Genomic DNA, 15,291 nt, shown 5'->3' with positions numbered 1-15,291 from the left:
TTTAACGTCTATAACCTTAAAGACAACTAGAAGAAGAACCTGGGCTCCATTTTCCTGTGGAAGAAAATAAAATGGTTAATCTGTTATTTAAATCAACTACATTAAAGTTACATCTGGAGAAGGTAGAAGAATGGATTGCTAGTTCCTCTGCAAATTACCTAGACCTGCCCTGGGCCTTGTCCTGTTGGAGACGGTGTGTGATTTGGTGGAGCAGGACTGGAAAGAGTGTCACTCTAAAAGGCTAAGGCAGTCTTAAGTTCATATTAAAATACCTCTTCCTCCCATACCCCTAAAATGAAGAGCTATAAAATAAATCCTTAGAGTTCAAAGAACAATAGTTTATCAGTTCCATGATACTATTTAACAACCTTAAGAACAAACAGCTTTAGGAATCTAATGTTTATTCTTGTAATAGAGGAACAGTAGACAAACTAAAAAAGATCAGTCTTTACATCCACAAAACAAAATAATTCCTTTTCTCCAGTGAACACCTGTTTATTTTCTGATACAGCAAAAGCATGTGTACCTCAAGTCTAAGCAAGGCAATTAATTTGGATTCTGACATCATCACAGTCACAGGATTACTTTTATTATTTTTTACAGTGAGAAGACTCTGGCAGCACAGATCCTGCTGTGCGGAGCCATCACACTACTTCATGAGAACAACCTGGTAGGAATGAAAAATTTAAGCAAAAGTAAATAATTATTCCAATGAAGAAATGAAAAAAATTACAATAGTTATCGAGCTAGACTCATTTCATTTGTTCATTCTTGCAATCTGTTATTTAAAAATAAATAGAAGACACTTTATTTTTTAAAAAAATTTAAGAGTCTCTGAGGATCAGCGTGGGAATGAAAACATACCAGAACTCCTCAGCACCTCCAAGTAACCTCAAAGCCTGAGATTAGGCTGATTCCACAGCCCCCTGTCATGTATGTTGGCTAGCACCTATCCTTCAGGGCCCACCGAGGGGTTCCTTTCACCGTGGCCTGTGCCTAGGCATAGGAATAGGACTCAGCATCAAAGTAGTCCTCCAGCTGCTTGCTGAGGGCATCGAAGGTGGGTCGCCCATCCACATCCGCGCTCCAGCACCGCAGCATCATCTCGTAGAGCGGCGCTGGGCAGGTCTCTGGCTGAGGAAGCCTGTACCCATCATCCAGCAGCTGGATCACCTGGTGTCCTGGCATACCTGCAAGCCAAAATAAGTTCATCAGACTACTAGGGGTCTACTTAGTGATGCCACATATCTCTGTCTCTTCATCACTAGAATCACCGTAGAATGTTTTGGGTTGGAAGGGACCTTAAAGACCATCTTGTTCCAACCACCCTGCCATGGACAGGGAAACCTTCCACTAGACCAGGTTGCTCACAGCCCCTTCCAGCCTGGCCTTGAAGACTTCCAGGGATGGAGCCTCATCTCTTACTGTTTACCAGCAGTTAAAAACCAGCTCAAATGATTCCCAACCACCTCACCCTGACTACACCATCTGCGAGGAAAATGGGTTTGTCTGGGTGTGAGGCATTTCTTCCACCAGCCAGGTTTGCCAAAATTTTTCTGACATCTATTTCACTTAAACTGTTGCTAAATCTCTCTAGTCTCAATGACTTCAAAATCTCTCAAGAAAACCTGTCCTGCTACTGAATTTTCCTCACATTTAGAAACTTTTTAGTAAAGTCAGCCCTAAGTTTCTTTGAGGGCAGATGTGCCATGACATCCTGTCTGCTCTGCCACCACCAGTAATGGAGAAGAAACCGTTACCCTACCTTTAGATACTAAGACTATTTTTCTGCTCACTTTTAATTTTTTACTCTTTAAATTAAATCTTGAATTGTGTAATCTTTACTTCTTTTCCCTAGGCCTCTGAATAGTGTTTCCTCTGCACATTGTCCACTGCCGTCACAAATCAACACAACCTTTTCTCCTAACTGATTACTGAGAACAAACTGCTGGAAGTAATACCAAGTAAGCAAACTGCCACAGCAAAAGGACATTTTCTACTGTCAAGATATAGGTAAACTATGTCTTTGCAAAGGGATAGCACTGAATGTATTTTCAGACAATACTCAGAACCATGGTGTTACATGTTTATACTAAAATCTTTTATTTGTGTGTGTCTGTCTGTGGATATGCACACACCTGTAGTTTATGTAAGACCTCAGGATTTTTTGCTTTGCTTTTCTTTTTTTATCTTTTCTTCAGAACACTTTCGCAGGAGGTGAGGGTAGGAATCAAAGAGTAAAATCAATTTTGCCTTTTACAGGAAATATCAGTTTGGGACCCTGTGAAGTGTAGTTTATGGTGAACATACCACCCCTCAGGCCTGTTCAGGTGCAACATAACTTTTTTTTGCTTTAGTTCTTCCCTTGTGTTCTTCTCACCAGCACTAAATGAGCCACAGTCAATCATCTCACTAATATCGTATGTTATTGGAGCCACAGTTCCTTGAGCATTTTTCACAGTGCTAGGAACAGTAGCTGCTCTCAGACCATTATATCTACTTTTGATGTTGGTGACATTTTTTTTATTATTTATTTAATTCTTGTGATCCTTTTCTTTATAAAGAATTTTCACCACAATAGTAAAATATGAGCTTGGGGGGAAAACCTCCCTGATTCATTTCTCAGACAGTGTCTTCCTGAAGTGCCTGTTGCCATGCTTTACATACAGCCTATTCTTTCATAAGATATACTAAAATAAAAAATGTAAAAAAGGACAGTATAGAAAATAAAAAAACCTTCTTTTTTTCTTCCCTTTTTCCATATTCCAAGAATTGGCATCTTTGATCTGATGCTGGAGGAAAATAGCCAGCTGGCTTAGGTGCCTGTGCAGTGCAGGTTGACTCCAGCAAGAAGAAGCTTAAACGTATGCTAATCACAGCCCTTGGAAAGCTTCCAGGGAGCCTGGGGAAGCCAAAAGGTCTGACCCACTAAATGGACCTCATCTGAGCAGCTTTCTTTCTCTATTTACAGTTTTAACACTTTAACATTCCCATAGTACAGGCATTCAACCTTTTTTTGTGTGTGTCATTCTGAAAGCAAGAAAAAATTAGACATCATTCTTTAGGTTTAAAGGACTTACCAGCGTAAGGCATCTTTCCATAGGTGATTATTTCAAACAGAAGTATTCCAAATGACCAGACATCTGATTTAATACTGAATCTGTTGTAGCGGATTGCCTCCGGGGCTGTCCATTTTACTGGGAGTTTTGTTTCAGTCCTAGCCTCATATACATTTTCATTTTCTACCTGTCATGGATAAAATGAAGCAAGCCTGATTTCAGATCTGCTTCAGCAAAGCACTTAAGCACCTGACTAAGCTCAGCATGTGCTTAATCTTATCATCTTTTAGCCAAGAACTTGTCTTTCATGGCATTGCAGTACACATTTTCTGAAGTTTCCATCACTGAGTTTGGCTTTGCGTTTGAGAAACGCAGAGGCTTCATCAGAGGCTTTTCTAAAGCATTTATCATTTCAAGCAAGCACACAGCATTGGAGTGGCTCCTGATTAATTACGACTTGCTACTGTGAATTTTGGACCTGGCATGCAAGATTTCAGGAATGCATAGTCTGTCAGGAATGGCAGTGTAAGCATCCTGCTGACACTAGAGACCAAATGGCTTCACGTCATGTCTTCAGTAGACAGAGAAGGCAAGAGCAAGAGCTAACGAATTTCAGAACCTTTCTTCTGTGATTTATTGTGGTGTTGAAGGGCCATTGACTATGATAACAATCACTTAAGCAGATTTCTGGGACCAAAGAATAAACTCTGACTGATTCAAATTAACATATTAGCTTACAGAGAGTCAAATTAATTAATGTAAAGTGAAGATGAAAGACACATAGAAAAACTGTTGACTTGCAAATTTGTAGAATAATGTTCTTCATGGTTTATTGCACAGACATCTAAATTTTGGGAACATTTATTCTCTCTTTAATTCCTACATGTAATTTAGTGTACTTGAGTCACATCCAGGTCTTGGTCAAGTTTTTCAGATGCAAATCCTGGCAAATGTGTACCAGATTTTCCTTGTTTTAATACAAAATCTGTTTCCCAGCTTCAATGCCATATAGTTTTGAAAATACTGGTTGTAGTGATTTTTATCTATATATTAATACAGCATCTTGACCATAATACTAATCTCTAGGAGCAAGAAATTATTTCATTATACTAATTAATGCATATGGAAATACTGATTTCATTTCTCACACCTAATCCTTTGTGATCTTTTTATGTGACCATGTCAGTGCTTTGGCTTAGGAGACAAAATATTCCTAGAAAAATATGCCAAAATGACTCTGTGACTGAGTATTTTAGTAACGTTCAGTTTCAACAAGAAATGTCAACAACTGTAAATTATTACCCTTTCTAGTGGGGACAAAGGAGAAATATCCATTGTGAGCATTGATCATTTAAAAATATGTAATTTTTTCATGTTAAAGAATGTGCAATCCGAACTTATGCATATCTGGAAGGATCAAAATTAAGCAAAAAGCACTTTCAAAGTCCCTTGATGCCATTGTCAAGCCATTATTCTATACTTCAGTATCTAATAAATCCAACTCTGTAACAAACTCCAATTTCAGCTGCTTGAATGGAAAAAAACAAATGAGAAGCAGAGGACTTTTTTTTCTGTTTTTCCTTCTCAGGGTAAGAACATAAATCAATTAGGGAAAGCAAACAAACAAACAAACAAAAAAACACAAGCAAAGACCTCAGAAATTATGGATTACGTACCGAAATCCATAAAATATGGCAAATAAAATCTTTCCAACTCTGATCAAATCATTTTCAGAGGTAGGAAATCTCATTTCTAAACCACAGCTCTTTCCTAGGGAGATATTGGCCAGGGATACTTGTCATTCCCTGCCCCCAAGGGCTAGAGAGAAAAAAAACCCAACACGTTGCAGTGGCAAAGAACTTGAAACTGGATCAGATTTAAAGCTCTGAGAGCTCACTTTATGAACTTTGCTGTTAGCTGTGGAGAGGAATAAGGTACTTTTATGATTACTACCTGCACTTGCAAGCATCATGGAGGCAGTGGAGCAGTGAACAAGGAGAGAATAGCTGCCAATACATTTTTATATGCCTTCCCTTACAGGCTCAGGAATATTATTTTTTCATCATTCTCATGATCTCTCTCCATGTGGCAGACACTAGCATTGTGGATAAAGGTTGTCCTGCAAAGGCTATTGCCTAGGCTTCTTCCTTGGTGACTGAGTGGGAAGCAGACACCAGAATGCTTTCTGTAGACTGGTAAAAAGGTACAGGCCACCTTCTAACTTTGCATAGAATAATGCAGGTAGAGGATACAAGTGAACACTTTAGGGATCCTTTTCTCCCCGGGCTTGCCTTCTGCCTCAACACAGCAATTCAGAGACTGCAGTCAATCCTTTAGTTGGCCTCTTCCACCTTGTTCTCCTACCTTAAAAACTCTTGCAAGTCCAAAGTCTGCCACTTTGTAAACATTGTGTTCACCAACAAGAACGTTCCTGGCTGCCAGATCCCGATGGATATAATTCTGAGATTCAAGGTATGCCATCCCAGAAGCCACCTGAGCAGCCATGTCTACTTGATGCGTCAGGAAGATTTGAGAGCCTCCATCTTCTGTTTAAAAAGAAGATTACAAGAAGAACATAATATTTACAGATACAAATAATTGGAAAACCAACTGGGTCAAATAGCCAATACAAATGAACAAAACTATGCAATACAATGAAGTAATAGCCCATTCAAATGACAGAGGTCAGTGAATGACGCTATTTATTTCACAATAATTGAGTAACAGTGCCTGCCTGCCCCATCTTCTCTAAAAGAGTGGATACGAAATGCAAGAGTTGATCTAGGCCTGGAAGGAGCTTCTGACACAGTCCAAAGAGAAAGCTATTTATCTACTGATAGTAACATAGTATGCACCTTCGTGACAGGTGCATAAAACTGTTCCAAACTGTGAGTAAAAGTTAATGTCAGTACCCACTGGCTGTAACCAAAGCTGACTAAGGATGGAAAAGCACAAAGTTACCGTTGTTCCCTGTTCTCCAATGATTCTTACTAGGAAATATACCATCTGCTGTCAAGTCTAACTCTCATTTTCACTTTCCGGTTCACTTGATGCTTCATGCTGTTATCTCTGTCGTTGCTATTCAACAGTAGGACTCCTTGAGCTGTTTTCAAGCTGCCTGTTTCTCTAGTAGGACTTTCTGAAACGTATCATTCCTACCACTTTAAAATCAGCAAATCTCAGAAATTGAGATTTGCCAATCAAAGATCAGCTGTTCAAAGTAAGTAGTAGCAGAACTTCGAGCAAGAGCAACTTGCCTCCACAAAGGAAGGGAAGAGTCTTGGGCCATGAAAAACTGTGGCCAAAAATTTTAAGACAGGTAACCAAAAAAAGTCATTGGGGTATAACACATGAGAATACAAATTCAGGGCCTTTGTGGAATTTTGGGGACAGTTGACTTCCTCATAGCAAAGAATTTATACCCCAAAGTAATCTAGATAAGCCATAACAGTGTTACATTCAAGCACCACTGTCACCCAAACCCAAATGCTGCAGCACTGAAGCATGAGTGCCTACCTCTGTATCTTCTAATACTCAAAACAGTTTTGACTTTCTGTTTCAGAATCTTAACAATATCAGAAGCTGAATGTTTGCTGCTAGGCTTATTGGCAGTTCTCCTTTCTCATCAGGATGGTGACTTTTACTTGCTGTCTCTGTGTTAGAGAAACAAAATATTCGTAGCTGGCAGTTTTCTGTTGTTTATTTTTAATTAATTTGTAGTGATAGTGTGTCTTAGCATTGTTTTGCATATCCTCCTCCAGTTCTGGCATTTTATCTGACATAACCTTGCAATCCCACTTTATGTAAAGTTAAATATAGTGTGGAATTCCATTGTTTACTAATCTGTTCTGCAATCTCCAGGCTTTGAATTTCCTGCTCATCTCAATGTTCTGAGATGAATAGGTAGGAAAAAAAAATTAAATTATTAAATTTGTCCTGTATATGTATTACCCTACTTCCTTTTTGAGGCTAAACTCATTGTCATGATAATCCAGCACTAAGATTATTTACTTCTATTGTTGACTCAGAACATCTTTTCCTCTCCTACACATATGTTTCATAGTTGCATTAACCTTTAAAAGAAAGAGGGAGAAAAATCAGCGGATGTGAAAATCCATTCAAGCCACAGACTAATATAATGGTCTGAAATTTTGCAAGTCTGATAACTGGCAGGCATCAACATTTACTATTTGCCTTGCTACACAAAGATATAAATCCACAAATCATGCTCGTATTGTATTTAATCAGAAAATACCTAAATATGTTCAGGTAGCTTGCATGAGTAACTGGGGTTTGAAAGCTATCTTATGTGGGCCAGTTTTAAATGTTCCCTTTATGGGAACATGGCTTCTTTATCTGCACGTGTTGTGAACTACCTCCTGGTGAGAGCAGACAAGAATGCAGACAAACTTGAGCACGTTGGTCTGCCGATGCTGCAGGATAGCCTGACACAAGCTTGCTCCAACAGGCAGGGCACAGACATCACTGAAAAAGGGATGACTCATAAGCCTGCTGTTTAATGAGCTGCCTCAGTGCAGAATAGGAGTTAAGAGCTGCTAAACCCTCCCTGTCTTATTCCTTGCAGGACACCCTGGTGCACCATGTTGAAGGACAAAGACAAGATCCACCTCTAAGAGTGGAGTTGCACTTGAAAGACTTTTTCTTCTACTGGGGCCTTTTTTGGGGGTTGCAGACCAGACTGAGCTGACCTGCTGCCTTTATCCTGTGGGCTGAGGGAAAGGAAGAGTCCCTGGCCTCTGCAGTATTTCTTGGATGCTTTATCTCTGTGAGCTGGTTCTGCACTGCAGCTGTTCCGGAGGGAAAGCTTTAGGGAGGAGCCTCAGCTGATCAGGAGCTGCAAACTGTGCACAAAAGTAGAGGATGAAAGCACATATCTCTTTGGGATCTGATGTGTAAATCATGTATAGAGGTCTCATAAAGATTTCTGACTGTACCTCCAAAATGCCAGGCTGGACCAGCCAAAGCACACAACTTCAAGCACAGCACTGTGTTAGTACAACTGTAGAAGGTTCCAAACCAGAGCGAGCTCCTATTTCATTCAGAGCACTGCAGAAGAGATTACAGCTGTATTCATATGGGTATACGTGTGCTTTAGTTCGGTTTTGTTGTTTTTATAGTTCTTCCTCCCTTTAAAAGCACTTTAAAACAAAGTTTAATATAGACTCATAGAATGGTTTGAGTTGGAAGGGACCTTAAAAATCCTCTAGTTCCAATCTCTCTGACATGGGAAGGGATGCCATTCACTAGATCAGGTTGCTCAGGGCCCTGTCCAACCTTGAACACTTCCAGGGATGGGGCACCCACAACTCTGGCCAACCTGTCCCAGTTCCTCACCACTCTCATAGTGAAGAATTTCTAAGAATTGCCTAAACTAAATACAGCCTTTCTCCATGTGGAACCATTCCCCCTTGTCCTATCACTGCACGCCCTTGTAAAAAGTCCCTCTCTCCATCTCTCTTGTAGGTCCCCTTTAGTACTGGAAGGCTGCTAAGTCTTATACATATGTATATGTGTATATAACTTCCACACTCGAAATCAGGCACTACTGCTGAATTTATAAAATCTTCCCATGGACCAGTAAAGAAAATGTAGCGCTTCCATGTCCTTTTTTACTAATATTTTTTGACAAAACTATCACCCTTATATGAAAAAATTATTAGACAAAATAATAAAGAAGTCTTGGGGTCTGCACCCTGTTCTAAGCAATCAATCACAACATCTCACATAGAAAAGACAGAAAAATATTCTCACTGACATATATCTGACAATAAAAATAAATAAATAAATGAATAAATGAATGGAAGATAAATAAATAAATAAATTAATAAAGCAGCATTTTCTCCAGTGAGGGCATTGCCTCCATAATATTTTACAGAACTTCAAGACTGTGTCCCTGACAGAACAAGCTCCAGCTCTATCAGATTTCATAAAAGCACTCATATATTTATGACAATTTCATTCACATCCAATTACAAAGAAAAGTTTTCAGTTGCATTTTTCTCATATTGGTGGCAGCTCAATAACTCTGCATAGCAGTGTTCATCAGGAACTATCCCAAAGTACATTTGCTGGATGCACAGGGAATTCACATGCCTATCATTATTAAGCAGCTGTCATCATGGTGGAATGGGATAGTAACTGTGAATAAAATGTTAGGGATTTTTAAAGTTGGAAAAGCATATCATGCAGTTCTAGGAGGGAAAACTTAACCAGAGAATATCTTTGGACTTTCCTCTGCTCTAGTTTGCCATATTTACCCATACCACTCACAAGACAGAAGCTTTCTGGAAATATTTTCCTGTTCCCTGCAGTGGTTGAGTCTCAAGGGCTGTCCACTCATCAGGAGCTGTCCACTCCATGCCAGCTGATACGGATTACTTCCAGTCACAGAGCTCTATGCAAGCTTCAAATCTCTTTCCTTAATGCTCTCACTAACAGCAGACTTTTCTCTGACCAATACCTATCAAAGCACGTGGATCTCTGCCTCCACCTCTTAGTTCTATATAACTCCCTGTGCATAGACCATCAGAGAAGGAGAGATACCACTAGGCTGGGTTTCATCTGGACATTTTTACTGTTATCCTGAAATGGCAGCTGCCCGAAAACCAACTGACTTTTCACAGTCTCTGATGCAGGGCTACAGAAGTGAGCACTTAGGCAAGGAGCAGGCTGCATACATGTGCTGCACACAGCAAGGGAAGCTGCTGTGCATATGCTGGCAACTGATCCACACACAGGCTGCAGTGTTGATGTGCCCTGGACATGTTGTACTCTGTGCACAAACAGGCCAATTTTCACCTCTGCAATAGCTGTAGCTCATCCTGGCTTTCTCAGAGCTATTTCTCCAGTGCAATAAGTGTTTTCATGCACAGCAATCATTTCCTGATGTGCCAGGCTCTTTCAACCAGGTAAGTGGCAATCTGCACACAAAGGCACCAAAGATGAGAATTGAAAGAAAATTTGTGCCTTGCTACCTCTGGAAAGTAAATGCCTACATAACTGCAGATGATCTGGCCCAAGCTCATGGCAGACCCTCTCTGTGCAGTTCCTGGTGTGGTTGTGTCTCTAGCAGGGATTTCTTTAGCTTTAATTGTCTGTGGACTGAGCCTCATTTAAAAAAACAGTTCTGCAGAGAAGATGGGGGAAGGCATATGTCATGGTAAATACTTTCTGTGGTATTTCACAGGGCTTTGCTTTATGGGCTGGAAACAGAGAAGAAACTAAGCATGACAATCGCAGCAAACATTTTGTCTTCAAGAGATCATTACATTTAGCATCTCACAGACATCTGTTAAACTGAAAATGGGTAACACTAGAATCAAGTATTTCTCAGTAACAGGCGTGAACTTAAAGTGCAATCATTATGCCAGTCTGTTCCAGGCTGTACTGTTTTATTTTTAATTATTATTTGCCTTCAAAAGAGTACTTTGAAGTACTGCTGAGATAAAAACCCTAATGCGATAGTCAAGGGACAAATTCATAGTGAAAAGCTATCCCTGACTAGTAGTAGTTTTCAAAGCTGTTAAGTACATTTTGTGGAAGTGCTTCTATTTCACGTCAAATATGACGACCTATCCTTCTGGATGCTTGTATTTTTATTCCATTAGTGTATGTTCTCATCTACTCATAGAACTGGGTGAAAAAATATGGGTCATTACAAGGCAAGAATCAAACTGTGAATGTGATTCTTTCCTACTTCTCAAATATTTTGGCACACCAAAAATTCATAAACCTCTCTTTCCATTTTTCTCACACCCACACATGATAAATAATGCAGCTTTTACATTAAACTAGGGTGTTGTACTTCTATTTTCTATGTTAGTGTATTTACTAAACTGAAAGCTGTGGCATCCCTAAAATGAATTTATAGTCATTTGCTTACTTTGAAGGTATTCTAGAAGACTTCCAAATCTCATCAGCTCAGTAATAATATAAATTGGGTCCTCCAAGGTACAGACAGCATAAAGCTGTATAAGCTTTGGATGTCTCAAGTTCTTCATTATTTGTGCTTCCCTCAGAAAGTCTTTTGGATCCATTGAACCTGAAACAACAGCATATAACAAAACATAAGCTGAGGTTATTAAAGGCCTTCCTACCAGCCTGGCAGTCTTAAGGGAATAACTGAGATTGTTTTCTGCCTTTGAAAGTACATTAGCATCTCAAATCTTCACAGTTCCCACAGAAAACAGACAGTGCAGCTCAAACAAACAGTTAATGAGTGAAACATGCCAGTTGCGTGGGGACAGAGAACATATGTGTTCCAGACACCAGAAATATAAAGGCTAAAATCAGCTGCCCCTGGGACCTCCCCCAGACAGGAAAAAAAATTGATGCTAGAATGTTAGCGGATATAATTTAAGCAAACAAGAGGTTAATGAAAGGACCAGAAACTGAGGTGAGAGTGTCTAGGGAATGAACATAAAATTTCTGAGAGAAAACTAGTGCTGCAATAAGAATTTGTTGCACCAATCAAAGCCTGAAAGCACTGGAATCACTTTAGCATATACTGAGTAGATGTGTGCATTTATATCTATAAAAATAAATATTTAAAATGTTCATGTAATAACAATCTTACTAGAAATACCAACGTATGCACAGATGTAACATTAATTTTACAATTCCTTAACTTCTGAAGTGTCTTAACAGCAAATTATGCCAACCTTTTACACATTAAATAAGGTCATAACATCTCTAGTTCTATTCACATACACAGTGAGCCAATGTATAAACTATGTCGAAGAAACAATCAGAAATGGCACAGGGAGTCATGGCAAAATTAGCATTAAAGCTCATATGTCCTGAATAAGGGATTTATTAGAAAAACATGCATAAATAAAGAACCAAAGCTTTCTCTATGAATGATTCAGTAGTGATCAGATACAGTCAGATGTCTGAGGAAGTTGGTAAATAATATCCACTTCAAAATGCTTGTACAAACAAATATGAAATTATTCGATTACTCAAATGTCTCTTCCCTCCCAAATCAAAATACTTTAATTAAGAAAATATTACAGTCAAATTGGGGAGGAAAAAATCTATCCAAGTTATTCTGCTCTATGATATGTTTAAAAACAAACTCTTCTTCTGGTGTAAGCAGACTGAGTCATTTAAGAAGCCAAGGCTGCAAGAATAAGTTTTTATTTTTTTTTAACATTAGGTAACCAATAAGGTTCATTTGAGAGTTTGTCTCTGTTCCAAACACAGATGTTTAAGTTAAGTGAAATTCTGGGAGTATGTTAAATAGCTCAGCAATAAAATTTCAACAGAAAATCTGTTCTACAAAAAGAATTGACAAATCAGCCTGGGCCACTTTCACTCAGTAGCTACCTTGAGTGCCACCTCCTGAAAAATGCTCCAACTATTTCCCAAAACATACTAATGATGTGTGATTTCATATCCTTGCATTAATGCAAGAGGAATGACTCAGAAATCCTTCTGACACAGACTCTATGAAAAAAGAGCCACTTGACATTGCAACTTGGGAGAGCAAAGATTACTTCAAGGGACAGGTGCTCCTCTCCTCTGTGTCCTCATACTTCCCTTGGCAATCCCATAGGGTCCAATTTGGCAATACTTAATAGGATGTCATTAGGAGGGATGGTGAAACTTAATGGATTTCATTGCCATCAATAAATGGAGAGCAGCCAATAATATATCTCCTCAACAGGTACAGGCTATACTCATTTCCCTTTGTCACTGTCAGAGGAAAGTCAAGGCCTGCATGAAAAGTAAATGATCTTACTTGGTCTGGATAAAGTAGAAACTATGACAGTCAGAGAGAAAAAAACCAATATCTGTAATGCTTACTCTACGCCTTTTTCCTGTGTTGAGTAGCACACTCTTCACAGATTTATTTGAGCTTTTCACCAATTCTAGATTTTTTTTAAAAAATATCTAAGGTGTTCTTTATAGGGTTTGGACTCACTTTGATACTGATTTAAAACTGTGCCCCATTTGCTTACTCTTTTCAAGATATATGCATTGTCATGGAAATCAACCTAAAATCTACAGAAAACTGCACGGTGTGAAGCATTCTGCCTCCAAAAGCAAATGAATAAGCATGACTAATGATTTAGCATCAGTGCCAAAATTTGACAAGTTGATCCTAAACAGGATAAAGTATTTGCTCACTTAGGGTCTCCCAAGTCATGCAGCCTCTATGGATCATCATACAGGATTTCTTCACACCATAGAATATGACAATCTGATTTGTTCCCATCATCAAAGTTTGACTACAAGGAATTTCTCAGTTTAATCATGCTATAAACTTCTTCTAACAAAGCAACCAAGCAACATGTTTTTCACCTATGACAACTCTCAATAAATTGATCAGGAAAGAAGTATTCTATTAGTTGAATAGCTGCAAATTTTTCTTTACACTGTAAAAGAAAATAATAATAATGATAACAAACTAGTGACAAAGATCCATAAGTATTTCCCACATATTTTAAAGAGCATATGTAACCTTCTGTTTTAGTCAGTTTATATCGTTAAATAGTACAAGTAGCAGACAGTCCCCCAAGCTCCACAGAGCCCTATAGATCCTATACTGTAGTTAATAAAAGGATTGGATGCAAATGAAAAAAATTTAGAAGTGTCTTTATGAGTGTTTTGCCTAAGATTAAGTTTTAGCAGCTGGATAAGAAAGTAAAAACTGCCCCCAAAAGCAAGCAAACGTGTGTTTCAAATTATTTGGATAAAGCCTGTCACAACAGCAGTAAAGATGTTACAATACACCCCTTTGAGGAAGGAAATACATGCCACACAGAGTTTCAAAAAACTGAGGTTTTTTTTGTTTGTAGTTGAATATGTGTGTTTTTAATGAAGCATACGTTTTCAGCTGTAAGTAGTTAACACAGTATGAACAGCAGGTTACTGTAAGTAGAAACCACTTGATCATAAAATAATTAGTTAACAGAAGCCTTTACTGAAACAACTGAAGGCTTCTTTTGTGTAAGACACCAGTTTGGGTGTAGGTTTATAAGTATCTGGAGGAAATACAGCATGGGTAATTTGTTTTTTGAATGAAACATGTTTTTTTAAATGTCAAAGCCATTCTTAAGACCAAAATGTTGGAATCTATTTCTTTGATATGTCCTATGATGACGTGCTGCTTTGACAGGAATCACCTCTAATTTAAGCCTACTTAAAACACGTATATCAGTTCTGATTACCTTCTTCTTGAAAATATTTTGTTCTAGATTTGAAGAAGCTTCACATTATATGATACACATTGATAAGCTGGAAATGAGTTAGAGAGGAAGTCATTTATTTTCCAGATTCCACTGGCCTAAACATAAGTGGCCCTTACATATTCGATAAGCCCCTCAAAAGACACTTTGTTTGCAAACCTTCCCAAATTACTTCAAAGTAACCTTGTACTTCAGGAGAGCCTAGTCTTCTGAATTAGTTTATACAATGAACTTATGTGGAGACTACGTTAAGTGTATAACTGTGATCTGCTGAACAAATTTATGAGTAATAAAGAAATAAAATTAAAAAGAACATGTATTTGGCAACACAAGAGACTAAAAAATCCTATGCACATTAACAGGTGAGTGATACAGGTATCTGGCAGTTCTCAAGCAGCTTTGTCACTATACAGAAGTAAACTTACAGGTTAGAGTGAGGCCATATAGTGAATTAAATGGAATAAAAGAATCTCTTTTTTTTTCCTGGAAAATCGGGGGACTTTCCTGAGTGCAAAGATTTTTAGACTGCATATGCACTAAAGAGATGACATATTGAAGAACTGAAAATAGTATTAAAAACTCTGCTGATGGTACTAGCCCAGGCACTATTTGGGGAAAGCCTCCTGAAAAATAAAAATCATGCTTGGGCAGCTTCCATGCAGAGAGAAGCTTGGGAGATGCTTTACAAGATGATAATGACAAATGTATCTGTCAACTTGAACAGGCGTAAGGAACTTTATCAGATACAATTAATTGGTGATGATAGATGTCTGCTTCACATGCTGACAGTTAGAGAAGCAAGATAGCCCAAACAATAGGTTCTTGGATATCCATCACACTCAGCATAGGATGAAGTGCAAATCCCTGCTGCAATGATTTCCACTTAAATAGAAAAAACAATGTCTCACAGAGGAAATAAAAACAGAAATGTGAAATGATGTGTTCAGGGATCTGCATCAGGCCTGTGCTATGCAGAGCCAAGAACAGAAATAGCACCTGCTGGCTTCCAGACTATTTTC

General features: G+C 38.5%; 1 protein-coding gene across 1 annotated transcript in view; it reads right to left on the bottom strand.

The window, feature by feature from the left end:
* Nucleotides 1–567: 567 nt before the first annotated feature.
* The window catches only part of FRK (fyn related Src family tyrosine kinase), a 49,844-nt gene continuing 35,120 nt past the window's right edge, over nt 568–15,291 (bottom strand). The window contains exons 5-8 of the mRNA XM_050315901.1: nt 10,963–11,121; nt 5,424–5,605; nt 3,081–3,246; nt 568–1,190 (exon numbers count right to left, since the gene is read on the bottom strand). Of these exons, the coding sequence (XP_050171858.1) occupies nt 997–1,190; nt 3,081–3,246; nt 5,424–5,605; nt 10,963–11,121 (701 nt within the window). The 3' untranslated portion in view covers nt 568–996. The remainder of the gene's footprint in view (nt 1,191–3,080; nt 3,247–5,423; nt 5,606–10,962; nt 11,122–15,291) is intronic.

This window comes from Myiozetetes cayanensis, unplaced genomic scaffold (genome assembly GCF_022539395.1).
Source record: "Myiozetetes cayanensis isolate MyiCay16 unplaced genomic scaffold, myiCay2020 scf2-11, whole genome shotgun sequence".
In the NCBI taxonomy this organism is placed as follows: Eukaryota; Metazoa; Chordata; class Aves; order Passeriformes; family Tyrannidae; genus Myiozetetes; species Myiozetetes cayanensis.
The sequence above is the reverse complement of the archived record's forward strand: the minus strand, read 5'-3'. Positions and strand labels throughout refer to the sequence as shown.